This window comes from Serinus canaria, chromosome 1A, assembly GCF_022539315.1.
Source record: "Serinus canaria isolate serCan28SL12 chromosome 1A, serCan2020, whole genome shotgun sequence".
Classification (NCBI taxonomy): Eukaryota; Metazoa; Chordata; class Aves; order Passeriformes; family Fringillidae; genus Serinus; species Serinus canaria.
In genome coordinates this window covers 38379716-38406180 of record NC_066314.1, presented here as the reverse complement: position 1 = coordinate 38406180, position 26465 = coordinate 38379716, and the positions used below count along the sequence as shown (strand labels likewise).

The 26465-nt window shown below is 35.7% G+C and overlaps 1 protein-coding gene across 1 annotated transcript in view; it reads right to left on the bottom strand.

The window, feature by feature from the left end:
• Window positions 1-202: 202 nt before the first annotated feature.
• Window positions 203-26465, bottom strand: part of PTPRQ (protein tyrosine phosphatase receptor type Q) — a 99156-nt gene continuing 72893 nt past the window's right edge. The window contains 12 exon segments of the mRNA XM_009086994.4: window positions 203-240; window positions 527-650; window positions 3870-4005; window positions 5891-6039; window positions 8204-8329; window positions 8444-8578; window positions 10992-11068; window positions 12465-12555; window positions 16268-16349; window positions 17010-17036; window positions 24366-24494; window positions 25361-25460. Of these exon segments, the coding sequence (XP_009085242.3) occupies window positions 203-240; window positions 527-650; window positions 3870-4005; window positions 5891-6039; window positions 8204-8329; window positions 8444-8578; window positions 10992-11068; window positions 12465-12555; window positions 16268-16349; window positions 17010-17036; window positions 24366-24494; window positions 25361-25460 (1214 nt within the window).

The window sequence follows — 26465 nt, the reverse complement described above, 5'->3', positions numbered from 1 at the left end:
TACTCCAAACCATTATTGTTCAGTGTTCTGAGTAAAATACTTAAACTTATTTATGAAGGCACATTGATAGAAGAAAAGATGTCTCAATCATCTGTGTTTCCTTTAATCTAAAAAATAGGGGAATTCTCTTTGGCCCCTGTGCTTAGAAAAATATTATTTTGATTTTCAAAATCTCCTTTTCTGTAATATTTACTCCCAGTATTTACATGGTTGTTTCTTCCCATTCAAGCTCCACATCACCTGCAGAAGAAACAGATATATTAAATTAGCCTACCTTGAAAACAAATAGAAACTTATGGCAGAGAACTGTTTTTCACTGAATTTAAAAGATCTTGCAGGAAAAAAGTGGGGAAAGCTTGAGCAATGACTATTGTTGTGAGGGGGAATAAAGAGCAGCAAAAGGCTAGATATTTATACTTTTTAAGCAAAAAATGCATGTCAAAGGACTTTTTGCTACTTCTTAGTCTGGAAAAGTCATTGCACCTGCTGTGAAAAAATAATTTTAACACAGTCTGTATCTTCTTACCTTCCATGGCATCCAGAGAGTCCATCTTTTGCAGTGCTGAATAATTTACAAAACATAAGGGCTGACTACTTCCCTTGGTTGTCAACAGATCCAATACACATTGATGTAAAAATATATATTGTGCCTGTAAGATGTGAATTTAAAGATGATTGAATAGATGCTTGATTAGAAGAAAAATCTACTTGTAATACCAAAAAACCTTTTAACTTTTTCTATAACACCTAGAAAATCTCAAAGTAACTGCAGTTTAACTCAGCAATTTCAGTACTTCGGTGACCATATCATATATGCCTGATCTGATTTCAATTATTATGAAATATAATGCTTTAAATTTGCCAAAACATATTAATCCTTATGAGTAGTAAGATATATGAAATTAAACTAATCATTACTGCGACTAATAAGCTACTCCACAATTTTCTGTGAATGTTTTATGAAAAGACATTTTGCCTCAAGATGCAGACTGAAGAAGCTGAACCATATGAATGTAATATGTAGATAAGAAAATTTTCTTCTTTCTACCATAGAGAAAACCAGCAGGGTGCACTCAAATGCAGAAGTTCAAGTTAATCTAAACCTATATGTTCTTGGAGCTTGCACCAGTGCTAGGAGCAAATTAACCCAGTATTTTGAGTGATACTTCCCAAGCTGTAGGCTCATTTTTAATATATGATAACACAAAGAGAGGCAACTAAAGTTAATTTGTCACTTTTAAGGACATAAAGTCTGAAAAGAAGAAAACAAAATAAGGCAATGTAAGAATGAAATAGAGGAATGGAAACAGATAGAAATATAATAAATGGATTAAGCATATATTCACATAGGAGAAGTATTGTGTATGTAGATGTAGAAAATAAGCCAGGTACACTTAGATTGGAAGAGACCTCTTGAGAACATCTGATGCAACTACCCATTGCTCAAGCTGGGTCAGCTAAAACATTTTGCCCAGGACCTTGTAGAGATGGATTTGGAATATCTGCACCAAAATCATATTCTTACCCTTGACTTTTGAACGGGTAAAATATTTATGTAACTTTTGGGCTCAGTAATTGCTATTTTGTTTCAGAACAGGCATCAATTTGCAATTCAAGTGTCTCAGATATGTGAGAGAAATTTGCATGCATGGATAAGAGTTGTTGTCACAGCTCCAGAGCTGTGGGTAATTAAAACAGCTTTTCACAGGTCCTCTGAAGCATGCAGCACCACTACACCTTTCAATAACTTTCTTACCGAAATAATAGCATGGCATTACTTCAAACTAGCCCTTGTACTTGGCAAGAAGATAAACTTTGATATGTCTGCTGAACAAACATGGACTTCTAGAATGAAGGTCTTAAATTTCAGTGGAGTTTAGATTGGTTATTCCAGTTCAGAATGCAGCCTCTGAAAGCTCTGTAATCTCTTGCACTCATACAGTAACTTCTGATGATGTACCAATGAAAATCTTTCTGGGTTTTCCAGGGGAGAGTGAAGCAGAATACCTGGGCTATTTATGTGTAACTAGGTATTTTCTCAGTTAGAAACAATGACAGCCTTAACTATTCTTATCCATTGGTTACAGTAACATATTGTGACTTGGTTAGCAAAAGGAATATTATTTTGTAGCTATGAACAAGGAAAATACAGGTCGGAGAGCAACCAGCTTTTATTTATCTTACTCATAGATCTTACAGACAGTTTGACTGAGGGATTTCTATACTGAGTTCTGGGAAGGAATTGCTCCTCTCCTTTATATCTTCTGTGCTGATCACATAAAATCTGATTAATAGGCAACTCGACAGTGTTTTACAACAGAACTCTCAAACAGCTTGACTTTAGAATCCACCATAAAACTTTACAAGACTGATTCCCTTTGGGCAAGTTTTGATGCTGATCTGAGTTTTGTAGTCTTGCAAATATGAGCTAGAAATGACCTGGACAGAGAACAGGCTATCTAAGAATTTTTCAGCTAGCATTTAGATGGATACTTGATTTGTTAGGAAATCTGAACTCTCACACCATCATCTTGTATTGCATTTTGGCACACCTTTTCCTAGCCCCTGCCAAATCATTACAATGAAGAGATACACAAAAATGATGCATACTTTAAAAACATGCAATGAGATTATCAAATGTCTCACTGTTTTAAGATTTTATTTTGGGAGTGCTCCCACTAAATTGCCCTCCAGCCTATGATTTATTTCTAGATGATTCTACTTCTAGTCAAAAAAGTAAAAGAACCAAAAAGTATTCCCAGAATTCATCATCACATAAAAGTAGTGGCAATTTTTTAGCTGCATCAAAATTTCAAAAGGGAAAATTTCGAGCACATGGTATCCAGACTGCACCATACAAGATACATCATGTCAGAATATCACCTGAATGTCCCATAAAATCTTCTGAAGAAGGATCAACTGTTTTTTGTATTCTCACACACTTTTTACATATTCTGATGTGATATGGAATAACAGAATTTCATTCCAAATGGACCAAGTCTCCTTATATCAAAATCAACTTAAATCCATCAGTCATGTGGAAATTCATCCAGAAACTTTCCATCCATACTGAGAAGTTGGTAAGTCATGCTGTAGACTCAAAAGCTTCAGGCTGCTCTGGGTTAGATCTGGCCAGCAGGAGACTTATGCTAGAAGCCTTATCCAAACAAAGCTGATTTCTGTTCCCCTGCACATTTAGGATCAGCTTTAAATTCTTCTGTTATTCCTTTACATATACTCAGAATTCCAGATACAGCAGAAGGAAATCTTCCTCACCAGCAGGCAAATAAGTCTGACAGACAAAATAAATCTGCCAGAAATGTACTTTTTTTTGGACCTCAAACCCACAATTAATTTTTAACAGTTTGAAATCTGTGATTAAATCCATCCATATGTACTATTTTATTTAAAGCAATTGAAAAATAATCAAAGAATCAATAGTGAGTTCAAGGGTAAATTAATGTTTTTAAGTTTGGTGGACTATGCCACATATGCATGCACAAAAAATAAAAATACACTAAAGTAGTAAAGAAGTCAAATTAAGTAGAGAATGAGTGAATCCATTTTTTTTATAACAATTGTTCTGCACTCAAACCTTGAAATAAGCTTTCTTAGAGACTGAGAAATTATTGTTTAGGTTTAAAAATAAATAGCACTCTTTTCAGCATTTGTCAAGACTTTGCTAGCTAAGTGTACTTAGGTGGATACAGACATTATATTTCCACAATGCTTGAAATAAATAAATGCAAGATTTGGTAGAAAATGTATTATACAGCTGATTGTGAAGAGCTTTCTAGTCTTGTTTTGTAGATCACATGAAGAGAGGACTAATTGTTCAATAACAGGAAAACAGAATAGATAAATCTTACCAGGTTTTGTACCATACACATCCTTTCACTTCTTAGCTCAGCTACAAGTCCATAGATATCCACAAAATCGTGGTCATTTACATGTTGGGTTAAATGGTCAAGTGCAATATAAACACCTGTTCTTCCAACACCAGCACTGCAAATATAATAAACAAGATAAAATAAAGTTTTTATGTTAATGCTTTCAGCATTTTCTTAGAATATTCTGGATAAATTGTTTATTGTGAAAAGAAAGACTTTTGAAGGAAAACCTAAATCTTTTTTCAGTATTTACATCTTCTGAATTCCTTCTGAACTGGATCAAGTGAAATCTGGATTTAGCCATTTTGTAATTTTGATTTCAAATTTTCATAATTTTTGATTTCTCATTTTCATCAGGCAAATGACATACTACTCATTTATATGCTCATATGACCCAAACCTGTTTGAGTGGAAAAAAAAAGATCCTATAGCTTTTCTGTGAGTTTTCTAGAGCTCATTTATTGAGAGGAAAAAAATACCACAAGATTTTGTGAAATTACACTGGGATTCTGTAATACTTTTAGTATTTGAGAGAAAATAACTAGGGATCTAGCAGAAAAATTTTAAAGAAAATACTTTTAAAAGGAGGATGAGTGTGCAAGACATGCTGTGTTTTATTTCAAGGTCTTATAATGAATAGTCCAAATGACTATCAGACTTCTCTGCAGTTGGTGTAATAATGTAGGGTATATTACTGCAGATAATCAAGAGATATATAGCAGAACTCCTGAGCTTGCAATTGAGTTTGCAATATCTAATGAGAAAAAGTAATGAATGAGTTTTCTGGATGTGAGAATACGCAGTAGTGCTTTATAACCATCAGGAATTTGAGCACAGGTGGAGTATCAGGACCAAGCTGGCCTTCTTTATCTCCCTTCTGAAAAGAATATAGAGTTCCTTGCAGAGTCCCCACAGAATATAAGTGTCCTGAAAACATGAAGACTGTGTTGTTCTCTCCTGTCATAATGTCTCTGGCCCTTGCAGTAGAGGGAAATGTTCATCAAAGACAGCAATATCAAATGAGTGAGGCTTTACTACCCTTTGTGGGTGGCACCAACGGGATGCTGAGGACAAATATTAAGAACTCTCATGCATGATAAGGTGGAAAAGATTTGTAGCATCAAAGCCATCTTTTCCTTCCACTTGTTTCCATACTCATACTAAGTGAAAAAGGGGCAAAGACTCAGTATCAGACCTATGAGTTCAGATCCCTTTTATGGAGCATGCCCACACATTCAGTGGGAACACTGACCTGCACAAAATGCAGGTCACACTCATTGGTTTCCTCAAGACTTAGGCCTCCCCACACACTTACTCTTTGAAACAGAAGTTTAAGGGTGTTAATGAAACCAGTGGAAACTATGACAGCTGAACACCTCTAACCACCAGACCATTTATTTAAGAGCCTAAATATAGGTTTTAACTGTTTACAGGCATCCAAGTTTGAAATCTGGCCTTTGCAAACTCTTATTTCTATTTGTCATTCTCTGTGGTTTCAAACAGCTTCTTCCTTATGATATGCAACATATGCATTTAAAATATATTTTTGATACTTGCTTCTTAAGAAGACCTCTAATTATAATAGAATTAATTTAAACCAATACATGTCATTTGCTATTCCTCTTCTCATGATTAAAGAGGAAAATGGAGAAAAATCCAGCAGTACTTTATGGTAATTTTTGGAGCAATTATTTCCCTGACATCACCTCAATGGATTTCCATAAATGGCAGGACAGACATTGGTATTTTACCTTCTAGAAGGGAGTAAGAAGGACTGCTAGAGAAACCTTAAATCCATCCATATTTATTAATTTATTTAAAGCAATTGAAAAAGTATCAAAGAATGTAGAAGGACTGCTAGAGAAACCTTCACCATTGTCCATCCTAGAACCATATCTGTGCACTCAGCCTCCATGGCTGTTCTTCTGGCAACTTCCCTGTGCATTATTATGCACTTGGAATTCAAAGCTACCAAAGGATGACTTGGTGAATATACTTACCTGCAGTGCACCACCATTGGTGTGTTATCATGTGCTCGGCTTGCACGGATAAGTTTTACAAAATGGATAATTGGGGCAGTGGTTTCAGGGACTCCGTGTTCTGGCCAAGAAGTGAAGTTACACTGCCTCACCATCATGCAGTCTCCATGCTGAAAAATACAGAACAATGCAGTTTTTACAGAAGAAATGTTACAGAAGGTTTAGTGAGGTACATTTAACCTTCTCAGTAATTTCATGTAAAAAATAGAGTTAAAATAACATAATAATTATAAGATTACTGGCACAAAGGGATAACTTGCTGTGCACAGAACTTCTGGCACATTTTTTTGAGGGATAGCATCAAGTCCATCTTTCAGGAAGTATTAGTGATTTAAGTAGTGACCCTTCATTTGACTTTAGTCATTATATCTATAATTTTTAGATTGCAGGTTGAAGTTTCTATGGCTCATTTAGAAATTTAGTGAGCTGGGATGACAAATTTGTTCAGGAAAAAGCAACCACTCTAAGACTGATCCAATGTGATAAAGGCAAACACACATACACTGGGTGAACACAGATATATTTTCTTTCACTCTCTCTCAATCAGAGCAGCAGCAACAGTAACCTCAAAAAAGATGTTATGATCTAATACCCAAATTACTTTTGAAGGACATAAAAATTAAAGAACAGGATCATGCCAAAGGCCTGTCTACATCAGTATGCTCTTTCCAACAGTAGTCAAGAAAAAATGTTAGGGAACATTATAAAACATGACAACAACGTAGCTGCAGTTGCCCAGAATATCCTTTCCATTCTTAATAGTTTGTGACTTGTGAACTGCCTCAGTGAGAGACAGTAAATGGAAATTTAATAGTCTCCTCATCAGTATTTTCTTCTATAGAAGAAAATATATAGATTTTTTTAATTCCTGTAAACCTTCACAGTATCCTGCAGCAAGGAGTACCACAGTTTAATCAACTGTTGTGTAATGAACCAGTTTCTATTTTTTCAAATTGCTTTTGAACCATCACTTGCTTCTTTCATATTGCAAGAAATACTGAAAAACGGTGAACAATTATGTGTAGCAACTACTTTGTAGTTGTACTATTATTTTTAAACTGATCAACATAAAAATGGAAGAAAACTTCACAATGACAATGATTTTGAGTTATTTGCTTCACATATGCTTTTTATCTTCACTGAAAAATTATCAACCATTCACCCATTTGTGAAAAGACATACAATCTTAAAACCAGCAACACAGCAAATTTAATGACATGCTGTAAAGGGCATAGCTTCTTGTGCAGGGTAGTTCAGCTATAGCAGATGGATTACCCAGTCAATTCAGATTATCTTCTTTTCAGCCTCACCCTTGTTAACACAAGTGACTTGGCATTTCACTGGAATTGATTTTTATTCTAAATAGTCCTTTTTCCAGTCTTGCTTCTCTATGTTCTATTTTAGCAGAGAAAAAGGTTTATCTTCTCTCAGTAATTTTAAAATGTTCAGTTTCTCTGTACTATGTGCACAGCATATCCCTGTGGGGAGACTGCTGAGACCAGGCCCTACCTGCTGTGTGCCCTTTGTCACAAGCATATGCCACAGGATGGTAATGCCAGTGTTAGCACAGCCAAATTCGGGTCCTAGGATCTGGCTGCTCTGCTTACAACACAAATCAATTCTGAGAGTGCAAAAGAAAGCTAACTTAATTTTGGGTCTTTATTCCAGATTGCTTTTTGAGTTTTTTGCTGTTCCGAGTTAATGCTGGGTTATAATTTTTCCAATGCGTGGAAACTGTAGTTGTGAGTCATGACAAAGGTGAAGATCTCTGCTGTACCCCTGCTCCTTCCCAGCACAAAGAGTAGGAGTAATACTGATGATTCTCATTCACATTGGGTGAATCTCCTGGGGGTGGAGGTCAATTGCTGGTGGTACAATGCAAAGCAGCTGCACCAGAGAATCTTGCCCTTTAATCTGAGAGGGATGCATTCAAAAGGATTTGTCTGATCTCAGAATGGTTAAGATTACTCCTTTCTAGAACAGACATCAATGTGTCCAAGTAGAAACTTCACCTCCCACCAGAACAGAAGTTCAGTAACCTTAATAGGCCCTTCGTAGCATATTGGACAAATATCTGAGCTCTTTGTGACAAAAATTCTCAGGAAATAAAACATGAATGAAAATAAAATACAGGACAACCAGGCAATACAATGCATATGCACTAAAAGATTAAAAGAAGAATATTGAGGGAGTGGTTGGGTGGGATATAGCATATATGATGTTCTTTTGGGTGTTGGATGAATTTTTTTCTATCAACTTCCAGCACTGGCTTACCCTTTCAATTTTTAGGTCTCTGATGGTCCAGTCTATTTGAATATCTTCCATCAATTTAGTAATCACTATATCCCCAAACACAGTCACTGGTTTATTATCTTCTGGCCAGTACTGATGACATCTTATCTGCAGAGAGATGATTAAATTAATTAACACTTATAATGTTATAATCTTGACAGAAACTACATACAGAATTTCCAATTATATCAAATGTTTTTAATCAGTTCACTGGTAACTTACACGTCCTTTTTCAAAACATTGTGTGAGCATCACAAGTGTTTTAGCTCTTGTCTCCCAAACCATTCTCCAGAAATCACCCACTGTTCCTGGTAATGGTCCCTGAGTTGCAATAAACTCGTTTGGACATAAATAGCCCTAAGAAAGAGAAAATGTTTAATACATAATGGTTGGCAAGGAAACAAAAGAATTTGTATGTGACTCATAGTTGTGCCTGTATCTGCCATGCCTAAGGCTAAAATCTTGTCAGAACTACTAAGCAAATTGGCATATGCCTGAATAGTCAATGTGTGGCAGGTTGCCTTGGTAAACTAAAAGAGAAATGGCTTTTTTTGGTAGTCCAGTTATGAACCAATACTCTTACTAGAGTATGGGAAGTGCCATGGTAATAGAAATGCATTTAGCAGAGATATTACAGGGACATCAGGTCATCAATTCCCATTTAAAAATATCTAAGCCTTCATATTGTACTTCTTTCAGATCCAGCTAGAGGCCACCAAGAACTAAATCAAGAGGTGGCCAACAAAGGAGAATCAAATAGGGCTAAGGAGCATTGGAGCCAGGGAAACAAATAAGCAGAAGTCTGAGAGCCAGTGCAAGTAATACACACACTAATGACCTTGTTCTTTGGTGATTGTCTGGGATCTGCTGTCACTTGGGGCTGAAGCTCATTGAAATAAATGATCTCCAATTAAAGGTTTTCAAGAAACCTACTAAAGGTGTTGACTTTTATTTTAGTGTTGGCTTTTGCTCTTTGGTTAATTTATAAATCAGTGTAAAACTTGGGAAGAAGGAAGTTTATTGAAAAAAATTATAGATGCTCTGAGTGCATGGTTTGACATGGATCTGGTTCCTCATAGAAAAGAAGTACATCTACAGGAACTATTATGTACTACAGAAAGTCTAAAATAACAACAATAGCAATAATAGCAATAAATTTGTGTGGTAGAACTAGCAGTTTATAATATCACAGTGTTCTGCTTATTGCTCAAAACAACTGACACAGTGGTTTATAGTACCACCAAAGCTTCTTGTTGGAATTATATAGCCCCATAATTCACAGCTGCCTGTTACTTACTCCATCTATAATATAAAGAACAGGTGGCAGTGGGAAACTATGTTAATCCTCCTTAGTTTAAGAGTGAGGTGAGAAACTATAATTCAGGGATGCAAACCTCACAGTTCAGTTACTGACTTTGTTTAACCAATGAATGTCAAAGTAGCAGCAGAGTTCCCATTTGTTAAAACTAAGTACAAGACTTCTCTTTTCCTTTCTTTATGGAGAGGAAAATCATGCATATGTAAACAGGCCTAGGTGATTAGATATGTAAGTACACGTTCATATTGCATGCTTACAGCTATATGCATTTATATATTTATACATCTACAAACATGGAAAGTGAGTCCATATAAAGGGCAAAACTTTAGCCTTGAGAAACCGTAACATTGGAATTGTCTGTTCACTGATGAATGGTCATCCGAAATGTATGCACACAAGCAAAATCTCAGCAGGGAACACTCTGTAGCTGGTTTTTGCTGCAGATTTTTGGAAGTTGCTGTTAGTGTTCCCTGCCTAAGACGTGGTCTGTCAGCGACAGAAGGGTAAAGACTAGACCATGCTCCAAGATGCCTCTGCTTTCCTTAGCCATTCTGTGTATTCCCAGCATCAAGTGGCATGGTTCCTCCTATCTGCTAACTCTCAGAACAAAGACATTGGGAATAAATACCATTTGCTCAGAGAAAGGAAGATCTTCTTAGCTCTACTGCTTATTCTCTGTAATGTCTTTTAGTTACCTGCAAATAACCATTTCTATTTTCCTTTGTGTTGTCTGATTTGACTACACTCTGCATGTCTTGCTACATGTTTGAAAAGTTCTTAATGTAAATCAAGCCTTGACCTCATGTGAGATCACCAGCCACTGCTAGAAGAGATTAGATGCATAACTATAATTCACAGTTTGAGGTTCAACAGGACAAAAATGAGATTAAAATATAGATGAAGAATTTACTGAGCACACAATAAGAAGATGGGACAGTCTGTAAAGAAAGATGAGGACAAAAAATATAGTATTACTTTCTTCTACAAGAAGCCTACTTTCATTTTCCTCCATCATAACTTTCCCAAAATAATAAGGACCATGCCAAAACTGTTAGCCATTTCTATGAAAATTTTCAGTTTAATTACCTTTGCATTGTCCTATTCATATACAATAACTTTAACTCCTGACTCAAGAGACCAAATAACACCCATCTAAACAATTGACCTCAGTGGGAGTTCCACTATGAAAATTGTATGAAATAATTTTAAAAAAGCAATTTTCTGGACACAGTTTTGATTATTATTGGAAATCATTTCTTAGCAATGAAAATGAGATATATGTATTTTTAACTTGGCATGTTCAGTGCTACAGGAGTCACTTGAACAATGTCATGGCAACATTGGCTGTAGCGAATGAAGGAAAAATTAGAATCCTTTTTTTGTTGCAAGTTAATTTTTTGCTCTTCTACCAGAAAACAAATACAGTAAAAATGTGAGAGACTTTCTACTTACAGACACATAGCTGGCATTAATGTAGTCAGATCCAGGAATACCAGCATCAGGCATCAGCTTTACTCTGTTGTTATTATCTATCATGGAAGTAAAGTCTAGTTAACTAAAAGATTGGTTCAAAAACCATAAAACAAGTAAAAAGTGTTCCTGGAGTGCTAAGAAATCAAAAATACTATTATTAGCAGTAACAATATTTGACGGAGCAGAACAGTAATTATTAAGGTAATTTAACCTTTTTCCATTACTGGAAAAAGTATGGTCTTTCTTCAATGTTCCAGACATGTCGAAGATAATACTTCTTAATTTAAGAGGTGAATGAGCCAAAACCTCCAGTTTGGTGTCTGTATGGGAGAATTCTGTACCTAAAAGGAGCTTGTGTACTCCAAAAGCCTGTGTCCTAGCACACACAATTTCTGTGTGAATCAGAGGCCAGGGTCAGGGATCTGATAGTTCTCTGTTAGTTTTTTCTATATACTTGCTGCCCAGGTCACTGAGCCAGATTCTGGCACTTTTCTGTAGATTCAGTTTTTTTACATAAAGTTAAGTCATTATTAAAAAAAAAAAAATAATAAAAAAGGTTAAGGTTTCTGATTTGGTCCCACAACACATATGCAGAAATTACAGAAACCTAGAAACATATTATGGGTGTAACACCATAATTTTGGTGTTTGGTCTTCAACTTATTAAAGAAAAATGGAATACAAAGTTAAATATTTATGAAACATAACTGTTTATGTCTTATTATCTGTCATGAAGATAGATTTTTAGTGACTGAGAATATGTCTTGAACAAGGCAGTAGATAGCAGGAACAGCTGCTCTGAAAAGTTAATAGCACAGAATGTAGCATTATTAACCAAGGAATGCTATGCACTCCATCTCACATCACAGCTAATGCCTAAAATAATAATGACATTTCTTGTCTTATTAACTGAAAAATGAAGCAGTGTTGAGTATAGAGAGACAGACTCCTGTCTCCTGTGATAATATCTAGCCTGGGCTTACAAGTTATCATACAGTCACTCTGATCTTCTGTGGAACCTTTGTAGCACTTGTACACATACCCACAAGAAAGCATATCCAGACTCCTGAGGTAGCTGAATGCACAAACATGTGGATTTTATATGTTTAAAAAATTACTTCTTACTAAAGGGGGGAAAAAAAACCAATGAGGAAGAATTTTAAAGAGTTTGCTACATGGCTTGAATTACAAAGCCAAGAAACTATTGAGGCTACAGTTTCTTGCACCTGCATATTAAAGCTTGTGAGAGCAAGTTGAAAGCTACTTGCAAATAAAACTGTCTTTAAAAAAACCTGCAAAGTAAAGATGGATTACTTGACAGAAAATTATTTCATAATGTTGGTTTGATTGTACTGCTATTTCAAAGAGAGATCAAAAAAAAATACACTTGCATTCCAAATATCTGTTACACTATTGAAAGTAAAGAGCAAAGTTGGTCAGTAAACACACATACATGGCTTTATGTTTGGGAAACGATTCTTAGACCTATTCCAAGGCAGATCAGCATCTGTTGAAGCAAGGTCTTCAAGAAACTTGGGAAGTTCCTGCAAAAGAATAAATGTTTGTTGGAAAACTTTTCCACTTGAATTTGAAATATGACACAATCATCCAGTAAGAAGAAAAACTACAGTTTTGCAGCAGTGAATTTCTAAGAACAGCTGGAAGCATTGAAGAACTTCCCACCTCAGTGTCAGCCCCAGCTAAATCAGCAATGTTAGATGCAGCACTGCAGACAATGCTGTCAACTTGAACAATTAAGCTTACATGAACTTTCACCTTTAAAAGCCTGGATAAAGTCAGTCTATCACCTTTTGTAGTTTTCTGATTTTTTTCGTGAAGCCACCTGCTTGTTTACCATGCCCTACTGACTCAGTCAAATAATGCCTTTTCCTGACTCCTGTAGCTTGGGAGAGTTTTTGGTACAGCATGAGAACTGATGAGAATTTAATTAAGTTGAGACAACTGGCAATTAGTTATTGTTCTTGGGACTGTTTGTTAAAGGGGTGGGAAGGGCTATTTTGGGTTGTACTGCAGCTTCATAACTGGCCATTTGTTCTATTACTGCAGGACAGAGATGGATAAATCATTCATGCTGAGGAACTTATTTAATGGGGATGTTTGTGTGCATAAACAGGTATAATTTACACAGTTGATAAAAAGAGTGGTGACAAGTTCAGAACTTGTTAATGGAGAAAATGTGTTAAAGTGATGACTTTAAAGTGGTGTTAAGAGAACAGAAGATACAGAAAATCCAGAATTCTAAATACATTGTTAACTTCAATAGAATTTGCTTTGTTTGACAAATGTTATACACAAGTCTGTTTCTTATATCTATCTATCTAAGATATTAATTAAGAGGTCTACTTTTTGCTTTGAATGAACACAATACAAAGTCTTCCTGAAATCCCTTCAAATTTGTCTTTTAAAATTAGTGGTTACCATCTGCATGGACTACTAAAAGCTGGACAGATATCTTTACTATGAGGCTCAACATTAATTATGCTCTTTTCCCAAGGTATTTGAGACAGTCTGTCTTTTATGAATAAAATTTAATGGGAATCTCCTAGCAAGTAAATAAATAAATAAATAAATAAGGTAATGAAAAACAGAAAACCAGGACTGTTTTATTTCAGTCCTTTTCTTTCATTGTTAATTCAAATATTTTGTCAGCCTGGTGTGTAAAACACAGTCAAAGGTGGAGATGTTAAAATTCCTCTCATTCAGAAAGCTGAAACTCTTCACCAAAGTTTCTGTCATTGAATATTTTCATGAAGGAAGGACATATACAAAATGCCTATTTTTAATAGTGTTTTGGGCCACGGAATCTAATATCATGAACTTTAACTTCCCTCATTTGCCTCACTCCTCTGAGTTTTAGCTTGCCAGTTAACTACTGTAGAAGCAGCACCATTATACAGTACTTTGGAAATAGAGAAGCAGAACTTGTTATTTTCACAATGATGTTTCCATAACCAAACAAGTGCTCAAAAGCTTCATCCCAATTCTCTGGATTATTAGGGATTTCAGTCTTATCTACATTTTCATATTTGGGGGAAGAGTATTTGGGGTCTCAGACTCAGTAACAACTTGACACAGAAAACCCGTTTCTTCGAAAACTCATAAAACTTTGAAATAAAAAATTTGTGTTTTGTTTGCTGTAGTACATTTGTGACTGGTGACTCTTTGAGGGATTTCAGTTTTTTTACTCATGAGCAGAACTTATCATAAATCAAGTATTATACAAGTATTTCTGTTTCAGTAATTTCCCAGTTACTAGAAAAGCATAAGTTCCCAAATGTATTGAGAGATGCAGGAATCAGCTGGTAAGCTGGAAGTTTGAATAGCAGTGAGATGATGCCCATCATCAATTACTTTGGTTTCCTGTGGTTTCTTTAAACTTGTCTTTTCTGAGAAGAAATGGATCCAGGTCCATTCTGAAGTCCAGATTCCCTTCTCATCACATTCATACACAGGTGCTGTTCACAAGTGAACCAAGATTGGCCCCTGAAGATGTCCTGGCACTTCAGTTTGGTCAGTCAAGCAAATTAGATGAAACTTGGAATGTCCATGGATTACAAGGGTAAATGAAATAGAAAGACTCACATTTATGCTGGAGAAATCCAAACTATATTTGTTATCCACAAACTGCCTATTGTAAATTATCCCTCGTCTACTTTATCTACCAAAGCACATCTTGGAATTGTCCAGGAAGACAAGTAATGTAGGTACACTCATTTTGAAGGACTGAACCTACCTTGAAATTCTGCCTGCCCTTGGACAAGTCATCTGGGAAGATATCACTACCCTCTGAAACATGGCAGTTGAAGGTCAGAGAGTAAAAAGACTGAAAACCTAAATGATAAATAAAACTGTCTATTATAGGTTGACTATATAAATTATTTGAAGGAGACCTCAGCTTCTTGTATTTCTCTAAATTTTAAGCAGATTGCAGATTTTGGTTTGATAAAACACTATTGTTTAAGATTTAAGATGTTACAATGTTGTAGGGCTTGGCCAATGTGGGTTGCACCTAAAGAAAGTAATACTAGAGACTTTCTTGTAATGAATGTTAAAATGTGAAAGTGTTACTGATATTAAAACTTTTCATCAGTTCAGTCATGCATAATGTAACTATAATAATTTTTTGGTCAAGTGAAATAACACTTCTACTTTATTGCTCTGAGAATTTTATGGTGCTTTTTATCATTAAATCCAGACCAATTTTACCTAATGAGCATAACAAAAAACCTGTAGGAAATACCATTAATATTTATACACTTTTGTTAGTGCTTCCTTGGAAACTGAAATATAATAATCTAGCAAAAGAAAAGCCAGTTGTTAGGTCTTCATTTTTGTTAATCCAACTGGTAAACTATTCATGGTAAATTTATAAAATAATAAAGTCACTGGACACTGACAATTTTTTTTTGGGCAAACGACTGTATGTGTTAAGAAAGATAATGATGATAAAGATTCTGAAATAACAAGAAGTTATTGTTGAGAAAAAATATGATAGCCATAAAATATTACTTAATGAAAATAGTGAAAACTTTGAGATTTAAATTTGGAACTATACATGTATTATATTATCTGTAATGTATATTTTGAGAATGAGGCCCCTTTCAGAAATGCAGGCTTGCTGTGTTCATCTGCTCATGGAAGGAAATGGAGGCTATTCGTTTGGAAGCAATTCTCAAGAGCATAAGAAATATGCCCTATTACTTGTAGAGGAACAAAAGCCAAAGTACCATGTACAAACCTTTGACTTTCTGCACCAAAATCTATGAAAGAAAAACATTCCTGAGTTTCACAGCAGGATGACTGGGGCCTGAAAATTTTACAGAATGTACATTAATTCTCCTTTTAGAGTCATCAACACTCAGGAAAACAAACATATTTATAGCAGTTAAATACACCTGTGTATATGTTAGAAAACTCTAAATAACTTGTTCTTAGGTAACCTACATATGCAACACTAGATATGTAAAAACATAAATATGGTGGTCTTGAAATGTTAGAGACTAAAGAAGATCATCTTTGCCTGACACTAAGGTGAATAATTCTGACCAGGTTGTAGTATAGGCTGCAGAATCCAAATCAGTGTACTGTTACTTTCTAAACAATCAACCTGGTAATTGGGTATTGATTATCAAGGCCAGAGTCCTTCATGGCCTTGCCTGCTTAAAATGGACATGAAATGTGACACATGAAACGACTGAAGGTCTTGCGATGTTGTGACAACTGCTAGCAACATACCGAAAATTCTTCCTGAAACTTTAGGTTGTTGTTTGTGCAAAGCTCTTCAACATGTTGTAGAAAGGATTTCTTGCTTATTGGCCTGAAAGTAAAGAAAGAAGAATTAGAAACCCATAGTGAATATCTTTGTCATTCTTGTTCTATAACTGCAGTTTATTAATAAATAATATTTTTCAGTTCAATGGAAAATGATACTTATAGGCAGAAAATTATAAATTGCTTACATCATGCTTATTTGATTTCTTTTCAATCACTTAAAAGAGAAACATTTTACCCCCTTATTGTTCCCCCTCACAACATTTTTAATGTTGCTAATGTTAACAGTACAGTAGGCTGTGATTGTTTTTATGGGTAACAGCATTTCAAGCAAGGTTTCAACATTAAAGTAAATTTGTAAACCTATTATTGCATTCTGAGGTACATAATACTTCTTTGTCAGACAGAAAACATTTTACACATTACAAGGTTTTAGACGTATAAAATATTGCAGTGACCTCATTCTCATAATGACATGGTTTTTAAATCCTGAGGAGTTTAAATAACCCTGTATTACTTCCCAAGCTAAAACACAGACATGCAGGCTTCGCCCCAGAGAGAGAGAAAGCATTTCTCCAGTTACCATGCAATTAGTCATGCTTTTATGATTTATACGCAGCTTGGAGGTTTTTTTCTAACATTGAGGAAGGAACCACACATTGAGACTCACCGATGAACACAACATAAAAATCTTTAGTAAACTTACTTGATGGATTTTCTATAACTAAGCAACCTGAAATAGAGATCTTTGTTAAATGTAGCAAGCTGAGAGTTAACCAATGTTGTGCATTTTAATAGGTTCTAGATTAAATACCATGTACCTAAAGATTGGTTTCCCTTATGGATTCAAATGCAGATACCTTGGGTGATTGTCTCTATAGTTTTTATCTCAGGTATCTGCAGATATGAATTACATAGTTAGAGTTTCTATCATTTTCTTTAGATCACTTCTCAGTGTTCTAGGCTCATATGGCCCTGAGAAACCCATACTTGCTGCACACCACTACATACACATTTACAGGCTTCACTTTGCATTCTTTAGCCAATATCATTCTTCTAAGGGCCATTTCAGAGCATCAGGGTAGGATCAATCTGACTGAACACAGACACCTATTTCTCAGTCACTCTAGATTTCTTTTATAATCAATGAGAAGAAATAGGTGTAATTTCATCTAATTTGAAGCAGATATCTAAAATGAGTCACAGATGAGTCATGATACTGGTGTGCCTCTACAGAAACCACAGCTGCGGTTGTTTTCTAAAGATTTTAAAAATTTCTGTCCTGGTTTTATCTTCATTTTTCACATGTTCATGGTTGTTTCTGTATATGTCAATTTTAAAAACTGTGATACATATTAAATCTTTAACTTGATCTCACAGCAGGTTTCATGAAGATAGAACATGAGCATCTGTACTTAGAGGACTTTCAGACGGCCTCGAAACTTGGTCAAAAAAATCTGACTGCCCTTTTTTATGTGTCTGTTCCTCCAAATATACATTATCACAGAAAATATTACAAAAAATGTTCTATAATACAAAGTCTACTGTATTGTTGTCATAATTTGAGTAGAAGAGGGAAAAAATTGCTTTAAAGATAGTTTACGAAATGATTCTTAATTATTTAAATTTTAATTGAGATAATAAAATGAGATTAATACAATTGTTGAATAATTAATTATTAAGCATCAGGGAAGTTAATTTCAAAGCTATGAAGAATGCCTTTGTGGTACATGCCCTTTTAGAACAGTTATCCTGAAACAAAGCAAACTGGCTATAAAAGCCTCACTAGATCAGTCTCACTGGAGTTAAAAGTATTCACAGAAATAAAGGTGCTTACTAAGAAGGACAACTGAAGGACAGCTTTAGAGTGAAAAAGAAGGCAATAAGATAAGAAAGCATGCCACTCTATTTATTTAGAACGTTTAGACATGTGGCTTGTGCTCATTGTATCACATAAGTTGTTTGCATTATGTGGCAGATGAAGCTACCTTCTAGTAATATTGGCAACATTATAGAACTAAAGTTTCCTAACAAAAAAAAAGGACTTTCAATAGCTGTACCAAAGTACTGCACACAAATAAATATTTGTCTTTGACTAGAACAGAAACTTTTTTTCGGGTCAAAATTATAAACAGACTTTGAAGGCAAGTTCCACTTCTTCTTCCTTTGAATTCACCTATCTTCACCACAGAACAGAGAAATGTCATGTCCCAGTTGACATTCCAGTAATTTTTCAAATACTCTCCTCTCACATTTTTAGCAATGAGGGGCTTACTGCACATAATTTGCAGTGAGAAAATGCAGTTTGGTCTTTGGGAAATAAAAATTACTTCTGTGATGTGCATAATCAATCCAGGTAGGTAATTTAGTATTTCAGGGCTGAAGGTACATGGATCCAACAGTTTTGTTTAAGAAGCAAGGGATCGATGGGTTGACACTTTAATCTATCTGTAGGGATTTAGATGATTTTTAGAACTACTGAAATGTCACACTTTTGTTAGCAGCAAGTGCACATAGCAGTAGCTTGGCAGCTCAGAAGAGAGATGATTTACTTTAAAGTGCTTATAAGAAAGTTAATGTCTAACTTGTCTGACTGTGGCAAAGGTGTTGGCTTTGCTGTGTAAGGACCTTCAGAAGGGATGAATTTTGTGTTCTCGCTAAAGGCTTCTAGCAACTCTCAGTTTCAACATCCTTAGGCTAAAAAAATAGCATTTTTACTATGTCTCTTGACTTGGAATACATAGTAACAATCTTACAGTATTTTTGTCAATGAACACATACTCATCTATATGTAATCCTGTCCTCCACATTTCCCAGTGTTTGGTATAAAATTTAAAAATATAAATATCACTAGATCTTGATGAGCACATTTCAGAATCAAGCCTTGAAGTTGAAAATGTCCCTATTTCAGCTGGACCATTTCAGATTCCCAGTTGCCTGACTTTGATATGAGGAAAGAAAAACATTCTCTAAGATAAAGAATGCTTTATAGCTTTAAATCTGATTTTCTTTTAAAACAGTGTATTGTTTCATGTGTGGGTTTTTTTTTTGAAAACTATCAAAAATCTGAATCCCACTCAGATTACACGATAGAGCTAGAAAGAAGCCATTTATTTGTGTTGGCAGTGATAACTGAAGACATATTGTCACACAGACTCAGCTTTCTCTCTGGGTCAATCATCTGAAATCCACAGGGAATTAAAACTTTGACCAACCAGAAAACTACAGAAATTACTATGTAGGCAAAAGGCTTAACTCATAAGCACCACTGACACTTCCTAGGACCAACAGAGGAACTAATTTTTAACAAGTTAATTGAAAACAATATTGAGCTTAGCCCTTCCTACATATTAAAGGCCTAAAGAAAGAGAACACATGGTCATTTCTTCCATTGTACCAGGACACATACTTTCATGAACCTTGTTCTCCTGGAACACAAACTCCAGGAAGCCTATTTTTGATTGCTGATTACTGAAGGGAAACTTGTTGAAGAAAAAGGCCAGGCAAAGCTATGCCTATCCCTACTCAAAGGAACACAGGTCTGTCTACACAGAGAGTATATCAGGCTGCTCTTTAGTAATAGTGTGTGTGCAAAATTGTTACCTCAAATACAGACACCCACTGAATGCATAGTATAGAGAAAAGATGAGATCAGACCCTCATTTCCTATACAATACTTTTCCATAAGGAGTTCTAATTACCTGGTATTTGCAGGGGCTACAGTGTCTCTAATGCAGAAATATTTCTTCTGACCCCATTTTCTTGACAAGCTATCTCACAGAGAGTGAAACAAAAGCCTCAAATGATCAACCACAAGGTTCAGCTTCTCAAGGACAGATTTTGAAAAGACAGGGATCTAAATGGCTTTATCCTTGCTGTGGAAACCACTGCAAAAGTAGGGTGCAAGAAATGTTGTCTCTTAAGTAAGCACCTGGAAGAAGAGTTACTTGTATCTCACCAAACCTGGTTCACACTGAAAATTTACGGATAGAATCTATTCACAGAAGATTAGTGTCTGCTTTGAAGAGTGACTTGGCAAACCCTGTGGACCTGTTGTAAGTCAGGCAAGTGATGAATGCATCCAGTATATGTATATTCAGTGAGTTTACTGAAACAATGTTTAATCCAGTTTAGATTGATGGGCTATGCATGTTTTGAACAAGGTTGTTTTTTACTGTTGTCTCACACCATCTCCACCATCATGGAATGCAATGTATGTCCCAAACATTCAAAGTTAGCATTTGGGTTTCAAAAAGATCTCATTTTCCACTAAATTCTGTAGGACTAAATTCCCTGCATGCCCTCTGAAACTACATCCAGTTGATCAAATGCTTAAGAAAGACTTGTTGAGAGTGATGTTATGTGTACTAGCTAGTATTAGTAATTTTAGCCACTGAAGTTTTTCAATTTTTTAAAATTATTTTTATTATTTTAAAAGACTGCTACTGGAACCGGGATTTTCCTTTAATTTACTGGTCCAAGAAAAAAAACAGTGTTACCCACCAAAAAATCTCAAAATTGTCAAAATGGAATGCTCGGCCCTTTTAGATTTCTCTTTTCCTACTCAAACTGACTTTTGTAGTGCAAAATACTTCATATTAAAAAAAAATTAGAAAAATGTGTAAAATATAATGCTTTGATTAACCTATACTCAATGTTTTCTGAGCTTCAAGCTGTTGAATTTCTGGTCTAAGAATGATGAAAAGTATTTACAGTCATATTCATACAGAACAGAAATTTTTTTCTAATTTATTGTTTTTCTCGTGAGATACCAGCTGCAAAAATTTTCTGAGAATTTGAGCCAAGATCATAAGCTGCAATCCACCAAGTATGAGAGAATGTCTGAAGAGAAAATGGATGAGACACAGGCAAAAGGGATCTCATGGAGCAGGCTAGAGTATTTTGATTCTGTGGATGAACTCTGTCAGCTGCAAGCGTGTGCCTTTATTGATTTATAGTAGCTGAATAATATAATGTCAGAGTAGTGACAAAAAAACCTGTTTTCCAAAATACCCCCTTCAATTGAGCTCTGAATGGAATTATTAGAAGGTGGAGGGAATAAATCTATGTTGTTCTGTTTTCACCTAGGATTTTCACACAAACTCTTCACTGCCCTTCAGGCTGAAGCTGGACCAGATTTCAGTTGATTTTCTGCTGCCTGAAAAATGCAAACATGCCAGTCTGGAAAAGGAATCTGCCCATCTCTGCCCTCCTCATACACTTGCCATGAACTGCAGCACAGCAAGCATTGCAAAGGCAGCTGAGACAGCTGCCTAAATGCGGCCAGTGTAGGTAGTGCATATGCAGTGATGCCCATTCCAAATGCATGGGAAATTTGTGAAGGTTAGACTGCAGTCATCAACATTAAATACTGTAACTAAACATGCTGACATGTCACTGCTTTAGCCACAAATCATGAGAATGATAGGATCAAGAACTGGGACTGTGATTGACTTCAGCATAGCTGTTCCCCAGTGGCAACAGGTACAAAAGTTCTTTTATGGTGCAACTGTGGAAGGCTAAAAACAGGAAACAAAAACATTTTTTTAGTCATTAGGTTTTGCAGTAAGCTGCCTAGGTACATGCTGCATGCTTCTGCCAGCTCCCTGATACAACTCCTCATTACCAGGAAGGATTAACTATATTAAAGATAGCACTAGAGACACCTAAAATGTCCCTTCTTGCCATTGACTTTACTAGAACGGAATATTACACATAGTGAAAGATTCTTAGAGGCTCAAATTTTGAACAGATAAAGCACATCCTGCCCTTCACTGCTATATGTATGTTGTCTGGGAGAGCTCCTCGGCCACATTTTCTGTCTTCCAGATGAAAAGATGTCAGGAATTCTGTCCTGAAGAGGCCTCAATTAGTGCCTACACTTCATCAGTTGGTCATAATGTTCAGCAAAGGACCTGGGCAAGGAACCTGATGTAGCTTCTGTGCCACTATGGTTTGAAAAATTATAATCCAAAATTTTAACAGCTGCATCCTGTACCTTACAATGACAGAAGGAGAAAGTCTTTGCTTTTGGCCATTAAAGGACAGTTGGAGGGAGGGAAGGGGAAAATAGTGTTGGAAGGACATGACAGATTGCAAACCAAAAAAGTGAGACCGACTCATTAAAATAAGGATGATGTAACTAAAACTGGTGAAGCACTGTTCAGTAAAGGTCTTGCTGTGCATAAATCACATAAAGAAGTGTACATAAGTATGGAATATTATAGTTTTCAATTACCCTTTAAAGTTTGGGACTGTAAAAATTTAAAATACACGTAATTTAGACAGAAAAGTGGCAGAATGGTATCTGAAAATCTGCAAACAAAGATTTGACTGTGGGGATATGTTGCTGAGATTGTAGGGACATAGTATGAAACAGCTGCAATGTGACTACAAAAGGTAGTTGAGGAAAAAAACTAATTTCTCTTAAGTATATATATCCTAACTTCCAAAGGAAAGAAACAGCATGCTTCTTATGTTACATTTACACTGCCTTTGTTTCAAGGATAGGTTGTTTATATCAGGGTTATATAGCCATACTTTGTTATAATTTCCATTTAAAAATAACATTGATTTATTTGAAAATAGTTGTGGAAGTCCTATAATTCAACATTAGGGACTAACAATATACATGATTTCATGATGAAAAATACCATTGTTTGCCATTAGAATATCTGCAAAGATTGATATTTCATTTTGATTATCTATATCATTTGATATAGTATGATAGCACACAGGTTAAGAGAACAGAATGGAAAACACACCATGTTGCTTCAATAATACAAAAACTTACTGGATGACAAAAATCTCCTTGCGTCTAAAGAAAAATGAAGAGTATCTGGAAGTAAAATCCATTAACACTTTAGTATATAAACAACATTAGTATTATCTTATTCAGCTAACAGTGTGGAAACAAGGTAATTTTGAAAATCCATTGAGATAAATTATCTGAAGCACAGTTACTGCAGTGCATTGGCAATGGTTCTGCCTTCAGAGGATGCTTTGCACTGTTATTAGCAGGTACTAAATTCTGCTATCTGAGCAAGTGCCCTGCACAGGACATACCCCAGCCCTTACGTCAATGAGTTCCAGATGATTCCCAGTATGTTTTCTCATCTGTCACCCACAGCCATTCTTGTGTGCTCTATTTTGAACAGGTTTGTACATGCAATCAGCTTACTCTGTACCACACACAGACATACACAAAAACCCCAGGTCAACAGCTACAACCTTTCATCTTCCAGCTATTCCTAGTCTGCAACAGTAGGATATTTGGCTACTAGGGCAAGACTACTTTAGGCTTCTCATCTTTAAGAAGACTGCCTACCACAGTGTTTCATCTGTGAGAGAGCAGGGAAAATACAAGCAGGTGAAGAATGTTCACCAAATATTTCTAACACAGTTGGATGACACATATTATTGATAATCACCATTATATTTTTTTGTTGAGTAATATCAACATTTCTGGCAGTCAAAAAGCAGTTCATTTGATAAATATCTGTGACAAGATTTCTTGTCAGGTACAAAATGTGAATTGCAGCATGCACCTTAAATGAGTACGAGTTAGGATAGCCAGTATGCTGAGCTCCACAGAAACCCAGATGTTATGCCAATCCCTTTTTAAAAAAGACAAATGCTCTCAAAATGTCAATTAAACAATGACAGATTTGTTCTTGAGCTAGTTGTTCTTGAATTAGTTGTAAGAGATTTCTAGGAGTATGGCTTTTTCAGAAAGCTTGCGTGAGTTTGCAGCCTAAACAAATAATTGGGCCATTAAAAACACTCAGAAATTCTGCGTGTTTAAAATATGTAACCCTTCTTTGCCCAACAATCAAACAGTGATTTGCACTTTATTTTATCTTGTTGTAAAAAGGGTTAAGATTAAGTGATTTTCTAAAAGCTAGTGAGAAGTGTCTTGAGGATGGAGGTCATTCTTTGAAAAAGGATCTCAGTGACCTGTGTAAATAAGAACAGCACAAACACTTCCAAACAAGCAAAGGTCAGAAAGGGGTCATGGCTACAGACCCTTTGGGCTACTGTTTTGCCTAAGGAGTATGCTTACCGTGTAAATCTCTCATCCTTCAGCTCCAGGTCTGCCACTGTGATCAGCTGATCCAGTTTGAATTTCGTGTCAATAATTTCAGCATCTCGTGGGGAGTATGTGCCTCCCTCTTTTTGCTTTTGCCGAATTCTAAATGGAAGATAACAGTGAAAAATACACATGCAAATATTTAAGGACACATCTGTCAATGGTTTGGTTTGACAAGCTGAAACTGAAAAATGGTTGCCAAGAATTCTTCCTTGGCTTTTATTGTTGTCTCCCTCATAACAGTGTAATTTAGTCAAATTTATGTTGTCTAAAATTCAGAGGAAAGAATCTACATGCTGTATTCTTTTAGTTTTCCTACGTAAATTCTTTGGTAATGCCTGAATAATGCAGCTGAGTAAGAAGAGAACTCATGAATGAGAAAACCAGCATCATGTGTGCAGTACACAGCCTGCTTCTTTACATGGATATTTTGTTCATTATTTCAATTAAAACTCAGTTTGTGTTCCCCATGTGAGAACTCAATGTATTTAACTGCTAAATTTATTGGGAAGACAGAAAATATAATTGAGTGTATTTACTTCACACCCAGCTGTAGATTGTATTAGCCATCACAATAACTACAACCTGCTGACACTCTGATCTGTCAATAGAGAAGTGGCTCTGAAAGGTTAAGAAAGGCTACCACTCTGATTTACCCTCTGGAGAAGTTGGATTTTCTTCATCTTGTGAGGGTAACCTTCCCTTCATCTAGGGAGGTTACCCTCACTAGACTAAAGTCTTTGTGAGTCTCTCCCTAAAGTTCTACATTAAAAAAAACCAAACAAAAAACAACAAAAACAAACAAAGAAAGAAAACAAAAAACCAAACCTAAAAAAATCCCCAACCCAACCAAATACAAGATTTTTTGAAATCACAGATTAGTTCCACTTATAGGACTGTTTCAACTCTTCTTTAAACCATGTTTGAGTGTTTTCAAACCAGCTATGGCAAGGATATATAAATCTCACCTTGCAAAAGCATATACTGCAGCCACCAAAAGAACAGCTGAAAGTATACACAAAGTAACAGCAAGGACAACTTCTACAGATCTTCCTGTCAGTCCTTCACCTGCAACAGAAAGTTGAAAGCTAATATATCATAGATTCTTTGGAATTTTTAAATTTCTGACAATATGAAATTAGGGAATAATGAAAGACCCTCTCAGTCTCTGTATAACTGCACCCATTTTATGTTTGTTGAAGAGTTGTTCCAGAAAGAAAAGTATAATAAAACCAGAAACAGTTTACATAAGAGTTCCTAAGCATTGCTGATCTATCCAACACATTATTTTAATACAGCTGTATGTGCAGGTGTCAGCTGGTGTTTTTCAGTTTTACCTGCTAAACAGGTTAAGGTCAGTCTCTACTGCAGTATCATCAGTCTGAACACTGGCCTGAGTTCAGCTCCTGCTTCAGTCTCTGTGCTGGACTGCTCCAGCTCCTCAAGTGGAAAAGGGAGACACAACTCTAAAGCAATGAGACTTGCAGCTTCCACTCACAGACACAAAGGAGAACATATTGTTTGTAGAGGTATTTTAAGGGTGCTGAAAGAACTGAACTAGTGATGAGATCTGAACTTTCTGCATCAATCTGCCTCACTGACGACTAAGTCATGCTCCTGGTTTATATGAGAATTGGTGATTTTGTTAGGAATAACCACCACTAGTAGGTCAAAAGTAATCATAAAGGCCTCAATGATAGAAAAGCAAAAGTGTTAGTATTCTAATCAGTCCTTCCAGGTGAAAATGAAAGCTCATTCAGAAATTGATAAACTATTTAGATTAGTAGTTTCTAGGCCTCTTTCTGAACTTCTATAATGCTAAATTTCTGGGACTCATTTATTTTCCCACCCTTCCTGTAATCCTGTACCTAAAACAAAATTCATGCTCTTTTTTTCTTAGCAACAGTGAAAATAAGGAAAGCAAGGGAATCCTACTGCTGGTATTGTTCTCTTTTGTTGACATTCCCCTCCACTTGCTGGTCCACTGTAGAAAAACTTAGCTCCTGTTTAGCCTTAAGGAGAAGGAGAAAATGTACTGCTTCCTGCCATGTGAAACTATTTCCCAGACAAGGA